General features: G+C 37.4%; 1 protein-coding gene across 12 annotated transcripts in view; it reads right to left on the bottom strand.

Annotated features, from left to right (window-relative positions):
* Positions 1-15,648, bottom strand: part of PEX1 (peroxisomal biogenesis factor 1) — a 41,670-nt gene that overhangs the window by 9,623 nt on the left and 16,399 nt on the right. For all 12 annotated transcript variants that reach the window (XR_010158583.1, XR_010158585.1, XR_010158584.1 and 9 more), the window contains 11 exons: positions 15,261-15,384; positions 14,626-14,729; positions 13,012-13,094; positions 10,350-10,482; positions 9,604-9,700; positions 8,070-8,240; positions 6,378-6,532; positions 5,233-5,422; positions 4,850-5,016; positions 3,050-3,184; positions 67-131 (listed from right to left, as the gene is read on the bottom strand). Coding sequence is in view for 8 of the 12 variants with exons in the window: in XM_016945193.3 (XP_016800682.3) it covers positions 67-131; positions 3,050-3,184; positions 4,850-5,016; positions 5,233-5,422; positions 6,378-6,532; positions 8,070-8,240; positions 9,604-9,700; positions 10,350-10,482; positions 13,012-13,094; positions 14,626-14,729; positions 15,261-15,384 (1,424 nt within the window). In the remaining 4 variants the exon portion in view is untranslated. The remainder of the gene's footprint in view (positions 1-66; positions 132-3,049; positions 3,185-4,849; positions 5,017-5,232; positions 5,423-6,377; positions 6,533-8,069; positions 8,241-9,603; positions 9,701-10,349; positions 10,483-13,011; positions 13,095-14,625; positions 14,730-15,260; positions 15,385-15,648) is intronic.

Consider the following 15,648-nt stretch of genomic DNA (forward strand, 5'->3'; position numbering starts at 1 on the left):
CAAAAAAAGCACTGATTGATAAATAATAAGAGTCAGTTACTTTAAAAACATTCATAGGCTACCAACCTAATAAAAATATCCCGAACAGCTTGTTCACTTGCTCCAATGTATTTGCTGAGTAACTCTGGCCCCTATTGGGTAAAATAAAATTAGAGTTGAGATAAAATTATTTAAAAAGAAAATATAAATTTGGTTTCTGACTAAGTCTAAATGAATCATGGAAATCTTTAATATGATTAAATGGATGTCTTTTATACATTTTTAAAATTAATGTGTGCTAGAATAAATATCATACCACAAGTTCTATGCTTGATGCTTCTGCCCAGAACATTTTCCCCCGGATATTCTCATGGCTTGTTGCTTCATTTTATTTAGATCTCTGCCCAAATACCACCTCTTCAGAAACCCTTTCCTGCCAAGTCCATCTATGTTACTCCAAGCCTCCTTACCCTGCTTTTCTTCCTGCATAGGACTTACCACCACCATCTGACAGTGAATTATATACTGAATGTGTCTATCTGCTTGATGTCGCTTTCCACTAGTAGAATGTAAACTCCAAAAAGACAGTTTTGTTCACTGCTGAATCCCTTGTGCCAGAAACAGTGTCTGCCACATAAGTATTGGATAATAGTTTTTCCAAGTGAATAAGTGAATGGTGTAAGAAGGGACAAAGTCCCATCTATCTCAAATTTTAAAAAATGTGTAGAGATATGACTTTAATCAGCATCTTCAATTACTGAAACAATGTATTTGCATAGGAGTTAAATAATATATCATTTTTAGAACATGTGGGAAAAGGCCAAAAAAAAAAAGAGAATATATAATCTTCCCTAAAAGCCAACTGAAAAACCTTTCGAAATAAATTTCCCTGCATATAGCAAAATCAATAATGAGAATAGTCTTTCCTTAAATTGGGATCTTAAAAAAAACCTGAATAGGTCCTAAAGTCATCTCTAGTGAAAAATCACTATCTCCAGAAGACCAACTACTGATCAGGATATGTGACCAAAATAAGGAATTTCTAATATTCAACCACATAAATATCTATTAACATAATAATATTTAATTACATTTCCTCAATACAGTCAGAGAACTATAGGACTAGAGGAGGGAACAAGAAATAACTAAGGCAAGACCGGGCACGGTGGTTCTCGCCTGTAATCCCAGCACTTTGGGAGGCCGAAGCTGGTGGATCATGAGGTCAGGAGGTCGAGGCCAGCCTGGCCAACATGGTAAAATCCCGTCTCTATTAAAAATACAAAAATTCACCGGGTGCAGTGGCAGGCGCCTGTAATCCCAGCTACTCGGGAGGCTGAGGCAGGAATCACTTGAACCCAGGAGGCAGAGGTTGCAGTGAGCCGAGATCATGCCACTCCACTCTAGCCTGGTAACACAACAAGCCTCAGTCTCAGAGAAAAAAAAAAAAAAAAAAAAAACTAAGGCAAAATAACAGGAACAAGGCACCAGCCTGGCACTTTTAGTTTCTCCGTCATTGCCAGTTCTCAAAAAAACACGACAAAAGAGTAATTTACAACTGGGTAAAACCCAGTTATACATTACTAAACTGAGCTGGGCACGGTAGCTCACGTCTGTAACCCCAGAACTTTGGGAGGCCAAGGCGGGCAGATCACTCGAGGTCAGGAGTTCAAGACCAGCCTGGCCAACATGGTGAAACCCCATCTCTACTAAAAATACAAAAATTAGCCTGTAATCCCAGCTACTCGGGAGGCTGAGGCAGGAGAATAGCTTGAACCCAGGAGGCAGAGGTTGCAGTAAGCCAAGATTGCATCACTACACTCCAGCCTGGCCAATAGAGTGAGACTCCATCTCAAAGAAATAAAAATAAATACAGAAACAAATAAATAAATTACTAAACTGATTTATAAATCAAGTTTGAATAAGGCTAGAATAATACATGATTCCTTTGTCTTGGAATCTAATTGCCCTTTGTTAAACTAATATTGCTGATGTCTGAAATTATACAGCTAAGATACTGGATCTGTGACCACAATGACACACCAGTGGTGGACTGTGAAGCATTACCCAAAATGATCTGCTAGCATGCCCCTTAATTACCACACTCACCTTATACCTGAAAAAAACTTAGACCTAGTCTTACTTTGACACAAGCAATGGTGAGATATAGTCAAAAGTAACAGAACCATAAAAACCCCAGCTTCCTGCCTCAGTATGGTCTCCTGCCTCTAGTTGTCTACTCCCTTTAAGAATGGTTTGCCCTTTTATCTGAGCATTTATGTATAATTCTGTTCACAATGCATGAAGATTGCCTTAAGCAAGAACATCATAAGCCCTACAAGAGAGAGGTGGCTCATTACTCAATTTCATACAACTTTTAATAGATGGATCGCTGCTCCCACTAGCTTTCCAAATGTGAGACTAGCCCACAATTGAGAAACATAATGGTGTTGGTAAAGATGTGGAGAATCAGGAACCCCCCACACTGCTAGTGGGAATGGTGCAGTTGGTGTGAAAGACAGTTTGGTGGTTCTTTGAAAAGTTAGAGAATTACCCTAAGACCCAAGAATTCTACTCCTCAGTTTATACCCAAGAGAAATGAAAACATATCCGTGGAGAAATTTGTACATGAATATTTACAGCAACATTATTCATAATAGTCAAAAGGTAGAAACAATTCAAATGTTCACCACTGATAAGTGGATAAACAAAGTATGGTAACATTATTCAGTCATGCAAAGGAATGAAGTACTGATACATGCTACTACCTGGATGAACCATGAAAACATTACATAAGTGAAAGAAGCCAGACAAAAAAGGTCACATATTGCATGATTTGTTTTATATGAAATATACAGAAAAGGCAAATCCATAGAGACAAAAAGCAGATTAATGGTTGCCAGGGGATGAGCAAGAGGAGGAGTGGAATGAAAAAGTTTTGAAATTAGAGAGAGGTGGTGGTTGCATAGCATTGTGAATGCACTAAATGCCAGTGAATTTACACTTTAAAATGGCTAACTGCATTTATGTAAATTTTACCTAAATAAAAAAAGAAGATAAGTAGACAACATACCTTGACACTTATAAAATTCATTCTACTCTCTCGTGCAATTACCCCAGCTAGTAAGGTTTTTCCTGTTCCAGGCGGACCATACAACAGTATTCCTGTTCTTTGTCGTATGGGCAAGTTTGCAAATAATTCTGGATACTGAGAAACAAAAAAAAAAAATATGAAAAAGAGCTCAAGTCTAAACAGAAATGACTAAGTAGCAGCTAAAGATCAATGTATAGAAAAAAAATTCAGATGGTAATCACGACCACCTTTCTTTAGTAACAGCAAGTACAACAGTAGAAAATACAAATCCTACTAAAAACTGTAAATGAACTCAAAGGAACTACGACAAATTTTTTCCAATTAAGAACACATTCTATATAAAATGCATATAACTGCATCAGAACTTCTATTTTTCCTGTTTTATTAAAAGTACTACATTTAAAAAGTACAAACCAATCTTTTAACAAGTATAGTGCCTTTCATGGATATGCTTCATGGGGCAAGTTATGAGAGCTGTGTACATTTAAATCTATTCAATCAAAGATAGTAAAATATCCCAAGAGTCTCCAGGCTGAACAAATAATCGACTGCTTCTCAAGTTACCTTTTAAGGCACCACTGCTCAAGAACAAGAGAACTTTTTGAACAGGTGAGCCAAACATGAGGCTACTGTCTGCAATATCCTGGTCTCCTTTATTAGGTATGCCTATTTAGTTCCCTCTATTGAGAATATTCCCACTCACCTCTACCTCTGCTCCAATCTGAAAGAAGCCCAAAGTCAGCAGTTACGCATATAGTCTCCACGTACTGCATCTGGATGTACTGAATCTCCATGTACTAATGCTTGATGCCCCATCCCAGCATCGGGGTCATGATCCTGCTAGCTAGTACTTCCATACCCATGTTCTCTCACACTGGTTTTAATAGTCCTGGGCTGCAATCAACATGTCCCAGGCCCCAATGGCCACTGTTCCCAGGAGTTGCCATGCAGCAGGCTCCTTAACCCAGTTTATTTTCTCACTCCTTTGCATGGGTCCCTGATCTCATGCAATGATCTTTGCCTCTCAGATCTCTGATTAAAACACACTACCTCCTAGACTCTACCATCTGATCTTCTGAAGAACAATCTAATTTGTCTCCTTTATCCTGCTATCTGCCTCGTCTATGCCTGCCAACTCTGCTTTTCAAGGACTGACATCCCGGGTCTGGAAATCTAGCTTCACCCATCAGTCCTGTGAACCTTGATAACTCTTCTACCTCCTAGTTTATTCCTATCCATTTCTGCTCAAATCCCAGCAGACAGTTCATCTTGCTTTACTACAATTTGAATGATTAAAGCAAACAGAATTATACATCAAAATGTATTTACTGTACTATCACCTCAGCTTTCCATTATAAGCTTCTTATCGTCAAAGACTGCATCATACACATTAAAATCTGTCTGCCTGGGCAACATAGCAAGACTCCGTCTCTAAGAAAATTAAAGAGTTGGCCGGGCATGGTGGTTCATGACTGTAGTTCTAGCTACTGGGGAGGCTGAGGCAGGAGGATTGCTTGAGCCCAGGAGTTTGAGGTTGCAGTGAGCTGTGAGTGTACTCCAGCCTAGATGACAGAGTGAGGTCTCAATTCTAATAAAAAATTAATTAATAAAATTAAAATTTGTTAAAGTACCTAAAATAGTGTTAGATATTTATTTAGTAACTCAGTAAACACTTGTTGACTCACACGGAGATTGGGCAAGCTGACACATAAAGCCAAAGCCAATAATACAGTGGTTCTTCTGGGAGTAAGTATTCACTTTTTCTTTTTTTAAACATACCTTGGCAGGTAACTGGATAGTATCCATGAGTATCTGCCTAACTTCATGTAACCCACCAATCTTGTCCCAACCCAGGTCTCTAGGTTTATGCAGGTTGACACTTCGCAAAGACGCAGGAAGAAATCCGCGGAGAGCCTTTTGGAAGTCCAATGTTGTTAAAACTAATTCTGTTTAAAAATAAACAAAACTTCTTTTACTAGTTATATTCACTATATGAATTTTCAAAATATGCCATCATCTTAGCTGGAAACACTAATTTTCTACTCAAATAACTGCTTATTCAAATACTACAATGGAATATATTTAATTCTTGTCTTACTACAATTACATTTCTCCACAATAGAAAGAAGATTCCAAGTTTAGGTTTTAATAGTAAAACATACTTTCTCTGGTGGATATACTCTGACGAGAGAGTCGAGAATGTATGGCTCGATCCACAAGTACTGTAAAATCTCTAGCCACAAACCCTCCAGTTTCTTTAGCTACATGCTGCAGGTCAAGATCGGTGAACTTGTTTATATCACAGTCCAGTTTATTTTTTATTACATTACACAGAATTTCACATCTTTGTTCCTAAAGAAAAAAACACAAAATTCGAATTTCCATTTGTATTCAACTGTATATTTTTGAATGTACATTTGGAGAAAATCAGGTTGACAAATCTATAGTGACAGAAAGCAAATTGGTAGTTGTCTGGGGATGGAGCAGGGGAGGAATGGGTAGTAAAAGGGCTAGGAGACTTCTGGAGTGATGAAAATGTTTGTTTCCTTAATTGTGGTGATGGTTTCATGGCATCTACATATGTTAAAACTGATCAAATTGTACACTTTATGTGAGTTTGTTGTACTTAAATTATATCTTAATAAAGTTGTGAAAAAATCACATTAATAAATGATTGTCATTTCTTTCTCCAATAAGAAGCATTTTTAGTAATATATGGTTCCTTTAAGAATTTTTTTTTGGTTCCTATAAAACTTATTTCTAAAAACATATTCAGTGACCAATATCTGAAATACCATTCTATTATCCTTAATAATAGATATAATACCTTTGTTCTTCAATAGCAGTTAACTAGCACAGGGTCTGAATGTTTAGGGTAGATGCTAGGTGAAAATTTTAAAGAATTTAGAATATGTTTGCCAGTCCTGGAACATATTTCTTTCAGCTCACTACCACTAAAACCCTCATGAGTTCCCAAAGGGGACTAAGTGCCATTATGTGATGGTGGGAAAAAAAAGTTTAATTAATGAAGTGTTTAAAAGCCATCTATCTATTTCTCTCTGTTCTTTCTCATTCAAAGAAATACCATTTTCAAAAAAGTCATTTTCTTGGAAAGCGCATACTAACATTTCAGGTGGCTATAAATTATAATTTATGCCTCTAGCACAATATGCACCAAATGTTGACTTACATATCCTTAAAATCATTAAGAGAAGCATAAATTTAAAGCCACGAATTACTAATAAAATTGAAAAATAATTTCTATAAAAGGGACATAATTCAATAATCCTTACAAGTAGTGTATTACCTGATTAGGAGGCTGAATGTGTTGGACGCACTGAAATATGTGAACTCCTTGAGCAGAAACAAGTAAAGGATGTAGAGATTGCTGAGACTGACTTGTGGCAATCAGTGCAACCAAACTTCCCATGGAGATAAACTCTTTTATCATATCATTCAAAGCTGGAATTAAGCAATATAGTGCAAAAGCTTAGGAAAAATAAACATGAAATTTAAAAAATTATACATTCATTAAAAATAATGATACTCTAAGGTTGATCTTTAAGGTGCAGTATGTATGGTATCGCTCTTTCATGTCTTTAAAAAATGAATCCATCTAGTTATTCCCTGATTTATCTATCGAGGACCTAATAAATCTAATGGAGGCACAAGAGGTACTGCAAACTCAGATCATATACTCAGAGCAATGTCTAGTGAGGTTCCCTACTCGTGGATCTTATGAAATAAATGAACGAATGATAAAAATTTGTCTCTGAAATAAATATTCTAGAAGGGTGATAAACTTCCATACTGTATTGTTTGTTAAACAAAATACAGCTCATATTCCTATGACTTCCAGAACAATATCTTCCTACCCCAGGTCTTATAAGGTTTCATATGAGAAGGTCAGAACTGAAACAGGCATTAATAATGTACATCTGAGTCCTGTCCTGACCTAGAAATCTGCACCACTCCCTTAAACACTGGACTAATAGATCTAGTATAAGAACAGTAACAGATCGAGTGTAAGATTAGTAACACCAGTCCTATAGATGCTATAGATTTCAAAATTTGAGATTAACACACTAGGTAATAATAATCCAAGCCACTCTTAGTTGCATTTTATATCTATTTCAGCTCTTAAGAACCTTGAAGCAAGTCAATGCTGCCAAACCCTCCAACCTCACCTCCCTAGCACTCCTCTCCTTGCACTCTAAGCTCCAGTCAACAGGGTATTCCCCAACATATCATTACTTCCTGTACCTCTGTGCTTTTGCCTGTAGACCACGCTTCCTTTGCTTCTTTATTAGCATGAAATTGGTTCATGCTAATTTCTACTCTTCCATCAAAACTCGGCTCAGTTGTCAACTCCTCCAAAAAGCCTTCCCTGATAACTCCTTATCCCACCTCACCCCCAGTTTAGGTTATATGCTCCTACACTACTCTGTGTATACTTCTCGCATAGTGTATGCTGTCATCTCCTTGTTGGTCACCCTGGTCAAATTAATCTCTCTGAATTTCCATTTATTGACCTGTAAAGCCCAGGGAATATCTTCATGTAGAATACAAAGCAATCCAAGAAAGCCAAGAAAGGGCTGGCTACTCATACACAGTAGCCATCATTATTAGTATCGTTCTGTGCTAATACTGTTCACCCTTCTTTTTCTCCTAGAATTTGAGAATACAGACTGTGCACAAGCATTTGACAAATATTTGTCAAATGAACAAAAGAGTAAATCTGTAAATTAAACAATAAGTAAGGGAGAATGAAAAACCCTAAAGGACTAACCATGAAGTTGCAGAATTTTCACACTGTTTTTACTCTACCAATTTTGCTAATACAGTCTACAGGACAACTGTAGAATGCTATCAGGGGCCTCAAACACAACACTTAACATAACACATATATTATTCTCTGAAGAGAGTAGATTTATTGTTAAGACTAAAAATGCTGACTGACAAAAGAACAAGACCTTAAGCCAGTGGTGGATGCATTTACCATGAGCAAGCCGCTGGCTCTGCACCGCATCAGGACTGTGCTCATGTTCCGGGACAGCAGGCAGTCCAGCAATGAGGTCAAGGTCATCCAGCAGGACAACAGATGGCTGCATCCACACTGCCTCTGAGAAAGCCACCTCTAGGGTTTTTTGTATGTTTTCAAGCCTTTTTCCTTAATACAGAAGATATGAAATGGTTTCAGTATCATTTCAGTGCTGGGAAAATTCAGGTTGTCCTTTTGAAAGCACTAGAAAAGCTCGATATTGATTTAACTATAAAAATTTTATCTATATTTTATTAATATACCCATGACAAAAACTTGCTCATCAACATGGTTCAATTAATACAGTCTCAAAGCGTGCAGTAAAGTATCAAATTTTATAAAACTCAGAAAAGGAGGCCAGGTGCAGTGGCTTATGCTAGTAATCCCAGCACTTTGGGAGACCAAGGCAGGCAGATCACTTTGAGGTCAGGAGTTTGAGACCAGCCTGGCCAACATGGTGAAACCCCATCTCTACTAAAAAATACAAAAATTAGCCAGGTGTGGTGGCATGCACCTGTAGTCCCAATTACTCGGGAGGTTGAGGCACGAGAATTGCTTGAACCTGGGAGGTGGAGGCTATAGTGAGCCGAGATCACACCACTGCACTCCAGCCTGGGCTACAGAGCAAGACTCTGTCTCAAAAAAAAAAAAAAAAAAAAAAAAGAAAAGGAATATGCTACTATAATTCCTGTATGCATGTATTCATTTATACCCAGTTTCATCCCATTGAGAATTTTAGATGGCTTACAACAAAATAAAAAAAGTAGGATGTGGGAAAACATAAGTGAGAGTAAGGGATCAAGATTCATTTAAAATCAAATGCAAATGCATCTGCCTAGAGATCCTAGAGTTGCTATATTTGAAACACAAATTTGGCTTCAAACTTCCTGGTGAGTTACAAAGTTTAAATTTACAAAGAACAGGAAATACACAAGTTCATGATTAGTTGGAACTATATGATAGCGGTACCCATGGGGGAAAAATTAACTGTTCAAAGTAAAATCTTCCCAATATTTTTTAATTGAATAGATAATAATGTAAATGTTAAGGACTTTAAAAGTACAAAAGTGTTATATGGTAAACTGTAATTCTCCTCATTGCTGTCCACAGCCTCCTACTTTCTCTCCCCTGAAGCAACCATTCTCCCAGTTTTCCATAGCAATTCAGAGATCATTTATACCAATTAGAGTATATTCTAAGTACTAATTTTTCAGAGTGGTGTCAGTGAGCACTTCCAGAAATGTAGTCTACAAAAAGTTCTGGCTAGAAAAAAAAATAGGCCTCCATCAAATATGGAGAGTTTTAGAAATTTTATCAAAAACATTAGAAAGCCAAAGACTTAAAATTTCTAAGACATTTTAATGACTAAATGATAAACAGAAAAGTTAAAGACTAGATGATATGTGTATTTATTAGATTGACAGCATTATGTATAACACTCCTGTCTTTCTAATGAAAAAGGGATTTATGTAGAGTGTTACCATACTCATACCTCGTAAAGCTTTACAGTCAACTCTCTCCACATGGGCATCCAGTTTGTCAAATGCTTCTTTACAGATTGCTTTGGCTAAAGTTGATTTTCCACTTCCCTAGAAAATAATTGCTTTATAGGAATTCCCAATATATTCAGTCACAGAAATAGTTTCTGTCGTTGTGGCAACTACCAAGATTCAGCCTCAATTTTATACAACCTCTTCCAAAAAAACAAAAGAAGAGGAGAGAATACTTCCCAACTCATTTTATGAGGCCGGATTTACACGGATAGCAAAACCAGACAAAGACAATACAAAAACAGAAAACTGCAAACTAATCACTTTCAAACTTAAATGGACAAAAGCTCAACAGAACATTAGCAGATAAAACTCAGCAATGTAGAAAGAATGATACACCACAACTACGTGGTATTTATCACAGGTATGCAAGGCTGGTTCAACATTTGTAAGTTACTCAACCCTATCAACACCTAATAGCCTAAAAAAGAAAAACCATATAATTGTATCAACTGACACAGAAAAAGGGCATGGAGAACATCAGTCTTATTCATCATCACTCCCCCAACACCTAAAAGCAGACACACAGAAATATTAGTGAATAAATGAATGCTTTCCATATGTCATATAAACCCTATATAATAGATGGTCAAAACCCACCCTATATAATAGATGGTCAAAACCCAAAGAAAGATAAATGAAAAGTTATTAAATGTTACAGAAAAATGAACACACCTTAACCACTTACCTTTCCTCCTGTGAGTAAAAGAGCTCCATTCCTAAGTCCTGCAACAAGAGACATCAGCTGCCGAGACAAAGGGCGTCCCAGGAGGCTATGAGTGATGTGCTCCAAGGAGGATACGCCTAGTGAATTCACTCCTCTGTAAAAAATATACATAGTTACATGATAAAAGACTGAAGCAGGATAAAATTTAGCTATAAAAAATGCTGAATTTTGCCTTCCCAGTGTAGTTAATTAATTTAATTTAATTTTTTATCTTTTTTTTTTGAGAAAGGGGCTTGCTGTGTCATCCAGGCTGGAGCGCAGTGGCGTGAACCCAGCTCCCTGCAGCCTCAAACTCCCTGGCAAAGGTGATCCTCCTGCCTCAGCCTCCCGAGTAGCTGGGACTTCAGGAGTGTAACACCACACCCAGCTGATTGGGTTTTTTGTGTGTGCATTTGTTGTAGAGACGGGGTTTTGCCATGTTGCCCAGGCTAGTCTCCAACTCCTGGGCACAAGTGATCCATCTGCCTCGGCCCCACAAAGTGCTGGGATTATAGACACAAGCCACCATGCTCAGACTAGTTAATAAATTTTTTTTTTTTTTTTTTTTTTTTTTTTTTTTTTTTTTTTCTTGAGACGGAGTCTCGCTCTGTCGCCCAGGCTGGAGTGCAGTGGCACGATCTCGGCTCACTGCAAGCTCCGCCTCCCGGGTTCACGCCATTCTCCTGCCTCAGCCTCCCGAGTAGCTGGGACTACAGGCGCCCGCTACCACGCCCGGCTAATTTTTTTGTATTTTTAGTAGAGACGGGGTTTCACCGTGTTAGCCAGGATGGTCTCGATCTCCTGACCTCGTGATCCGCCCGCCTCGGCCGCCCAAGTGCTGGGATTACAGGCGTGAGCCACCGCGCCCGGCCTAGTTAATAAATTTTAAAAGACTAAAATCTTAGAAATTGTCCCCTACTTGAGAGAAAGTATACTGATTAATGTCGAATCTGACTCCAAGCTTTTTTTTTTTTTTTTTGAGACGGAGTCTTGCTCTGTCACCCAGGCTGGAGTGCAGTGGCATGATCTCGGCTCACTGCAACCTCTGCCTCCCAAGTTCGAGCAATTCTCCTGCCTTAGCCTCCCGAGTAGCTGGGATTACAGGTGCCCACCACCACACCTGGCTAATTTCTGTATTTTTAGTAGAGACAAGGTTTCACCATGTTGCTCAGGCTCGTCTCAAACTCCTGACCTCACGTGATCCACCTGCCTTGGCCTCCCAAAGTGCTGGGATTACAGGTGTGAGCCACCGCGCCCAGCCTCCAAGCTTTTAAAATTAGTTTTATTACTTTTAAAATATGCAGTTACTAAAAGTTTTGCCCTAATAGAACTCCTTAAGGAATCTTAACACATAAAAAAACACCTCTAGCCCCCAAATGATTTAGTAATCAACATAATCATAAATGGGTGCTTTTGAAGTACTGAGGATAACTAAAAACTTATTTCCTCTTAAACATTACCTATGAAATCCAGTATCAATCTGTAGATTATATTTTACAAACATGAACTTTAAACTACTTCTTGACTGTGACTGCCTGCCACTTTACATGATCACATGAGAGTCTGAAGAGATTTTACTTTATGCTGGGCACAGTGGTTCACGCCTGTAATCCCAGCACTTTGGGAGGCTGAGGCAGGCGGATCACTTGAGACCAGCCTGGCCAACATGGTGAAACCCCATCTCTACTAAAAATACAAAAAATTAGGCAGGTGTGGTGGTGCATGCTTGTAATCCCAGCTACTTAGGAGGCTGATGCGGAAGGATTGCTTGAACCCGGGAGGCGGAGGTTGCAATGAGCTGAGATTGCAACACTGCACTCCAGCCTGAGTGACAAAGTGAGAGTCCATCTCAAAAAAAAAAAAAAAAAGAGATTTTATTTTATATTAATAAACACTGTGCTATGAACATTTTGACTTTATCGTTTAATCCTTTTACTAAAACATTTACAGATTATACCATTCTAAGAAATCAAATCACTACTACTACATCTACCAAAGCTTGTGGAGACTTCTAAGAGGTAATGTTTATAAGAGATTCTCATATTATATAAGAAATATGGAAATTAAGAGGAGTTTAAAAAATATTTTTTATATTTTATCTAGCCCTACTTAATCAAAAGAGGAATTTTTTAAATATTTGTTTTAAAAGTTGAGAAAAACACAAATAATCCAAATTATTACAGTAATACAAGACAGTGAAGGAATAACTTAATTTGAAATATTTTTAAACATTCAACTAATGTTTTTGGCTTTAACTTTTAAAATGTATTTATTTGTTCTAAGAATTATTGTTTTACTCAAGCATATATGATCCACGTGATATCTAGTTGCTTTCTTCTCATCGATCAATTCTCAAAGTAAAATTTCTAATAAGCTTCAGACTTCTTGTTATCGAAGAAGACAAGGTTATCCCCTACCACCAGGGATGGATAAAAACATAAAAATAAAGAGAAAAAAAAAAAGACGACAAGGCAAATTATAAGCTAGGCGTGAAGATAGAGACAATCCTTGAAAAAATATCTACTGATGTATTATTAAGATCACTTATTGACATTAACATCTACTTTAATATTTACATTGAAAACTCTGCCAGATATAGTGTTAAAAACATGTCTAACATGCTAGTTTGGCCATAACTTCTTACCCCAAAGAGCTCAGCTTTAAAAAAGGAAGAATAAAGTCAATTTCCTCACTGTTTTCTTCTTTTACCATAGGATCTAGAAGGACCTACAGTTGCAAGGAAAAATCAGTTTTACATTTCAAAGTATGTTTTTTGCATGTTTTTCTCGGGTCCCAGAAAACTAAATTGCTGATTCTGTTATACCAGAGAGAATAGATAAATTATGCATGCAAGATCATTATTTAAACACCCTTGACAATAACAATGTACCCATCCAGGGAACATAAATATTTATGGTCAACAAGCAGAAAGAATGTTATTGCCTTAATACATTTTACAGGTATATTTTTATCTATAATTTTGATTTGTGTCACAATTATCCTTTTCACAATTCTTACATTTGTATCTTCTCCAAATGGTATTCCTTCAATAACATTTCAAAAATAAAGAAACAATGTCTAGTTCCAAAACAATGAAATTCTAAATGACTAGAGTATCTTCAATTTTATGACAAGAATGAATGTCCTAATCAAAAAATAATATTGTAAAAAGACCACTCTTGGCTGGGCGTGGTGGCTTACACTTAGAATCCCAGCACTTTGGGAGGCTGAGGAGGGCAGATCACTTGAGGTCAGGAGTTCAAGACCAGCCTGGCCAACATGGTGAAATCTCGTCTCTACTAAAACTACAAAAAATAGCAGGGCATGGTGGCATGCGCCTGTAATCCTAGCTACTAGGGAAGCTGAGGCAGGAGAATCACTTGAACCCAGGAGGTGGAGGTTGCAGTGAGCCGAGATTGTGCCACTGCACTCCAGCCTGGGTGACAGTGAGACTCCATCTCAAAAAAAAAAAAAGACGACTCTTAAAATACTTCTAGAATAGCTGGGCGCAATGGCTCACACTTGTAATCCCACAACTTTGGGTGGGCAAGGCAGAACAATTGCTTGAACCCAGGAGTTCAAGACAATTTTGGGCAACATGGTGAAACCCTATCTCTAAAAAACATACAAAAATTAGCCAGGCATCATGGCATTCGCCTGTGGTCCCAGCTACTTGAGAGGCTGAGGTGGGAAATCACCTGAGCCTGGGAGGTCAAGGCTGCAGTGAGCCATGATCATGCCACTGCACTCCAGCCTGGGCGACAAAGTGAGACACCGTCTTTTAAAAAAAATAGTAATAATATAATAATAAAAAAACTTATGGAAGCAAAGAAAAGTGATCTGATAATATTTCTGAAGAGTTGCGAATTTAAGAACTGTCAAAATAAGATGGGTTGTGCAGTAAAATTGCATGTAAAAATAGGAATTTAAAAAATCAAACCCTTAAAACTACGTTTTCATTTGTTTCAATCCTAGAAGAATTTTAAATCATGATCCATTTACCAGTTAACATGATCAACTCTATTCTTGGAACTTAATTGTGCTAAGGCATTCATTTTTAAATTTAGGTTAAGTCAATAATTTGTACAGATAATTTAAAGAGATTACAGAATAAAATATTTTAAATCAAGTTATTCCTTACTCTTAGCAGGTTTTTAATACACTTCACAATGCAAGGTGTTACAAGGAACTTCATACTTTATTATCAATCATATGTAACAAATAGTATTTTATTAAATATTCAATAATATGCTATTACTTGTATTGTAGTCTTCTGCAGCAAATTGGGACTCAACAGAAAAATATTTTTATCTTTTTCTTTTTCCCAAGAATGAACTATACTCAGAGAAAATTCCTTCAGCCCTATTAAAAAGAAAGTAATAAATGCAGAGTTAGTATTGAAACAGAGATGAAATAATTTAAGATTTTAAATGTCAAATTTATTTAAGTTAAAGACCTTTTTTTTTTTTTCCCCAACAGGGTCTCGCTCTGCTGCCCAGGCTGGAGTGCAGTGGCAGGAACACAGACCTCCTGGGCTCAAGTGATCCTTCTGCCTCAGCCTCCCAAGTAGCTGGGACTACAGGCATACACCACTATGTCAGGCTAATTTTTGTATTTTTTTGTATAGATAGGGTTGTGCCATGTTGGCAGGCTGCTCTCGAACTCCTGGCCTCAAGTGATCCGCCTGCCTCGGCCTCCCAAAGTGCTGGGATTAGAGGCATGAGCCACTGCACCCGGCCAAAGATATTTTTCAATACATAAAATCTACTGTTTAATTATCATAATTATATTTCACTATTCACATACTGTTCACATGTATGACAGGTTGCAAGAACAATTAAAAATGTACAACTATTTAAATAGAAAAAAAGTCAAAATAACAAATGTACTCACCATCTTTAGTTTCCAGCTTAATAAATTCTTCCTCTGATATTACCAAAGGAAGCATGGTGGTAGTGGACTGCTGTAGCCATGAATAAAATACAGTTTTTATGTCTTCTTCACTTATGTCTTTAGGCTGCCAGAAAAAGGAATAGTAATGAATTATCCTCATATCTGAACTTAACTTTAACACCCTTATTTTAACATCTAATCTTCCTAATAAAGTGTAAGCCTTACCAAACAAATCCAATGAAGGATGTTCATGTTCTATAGGCACAGGTCTGGGATTTGACATTACAGTTAGCACAATGAGTGCAGTGTAGCCTGAAGAAACATCTGTTAGGTGGAAAAGTTTTAAATGCTCCTTTTCTCTATGCCCAGTGATACATCTACCATAATG

The sequence above is a fragment of the Pan troglodytes genome, chromosome 6 (genome assembly GCF_028858775.2).
Source record: "Pan troglodytes isolate AG18354 chromosome 6, NHGRI_mPanTro3-v2.0_pri, whole genome shotgun sequence".
In the NCBI taxonomy this organism is placed as follows: Eukaryota; Metazoa; Chordata; class Mammalia; order Primates; family Hominidae; genus Pan; species Pan troglodytes.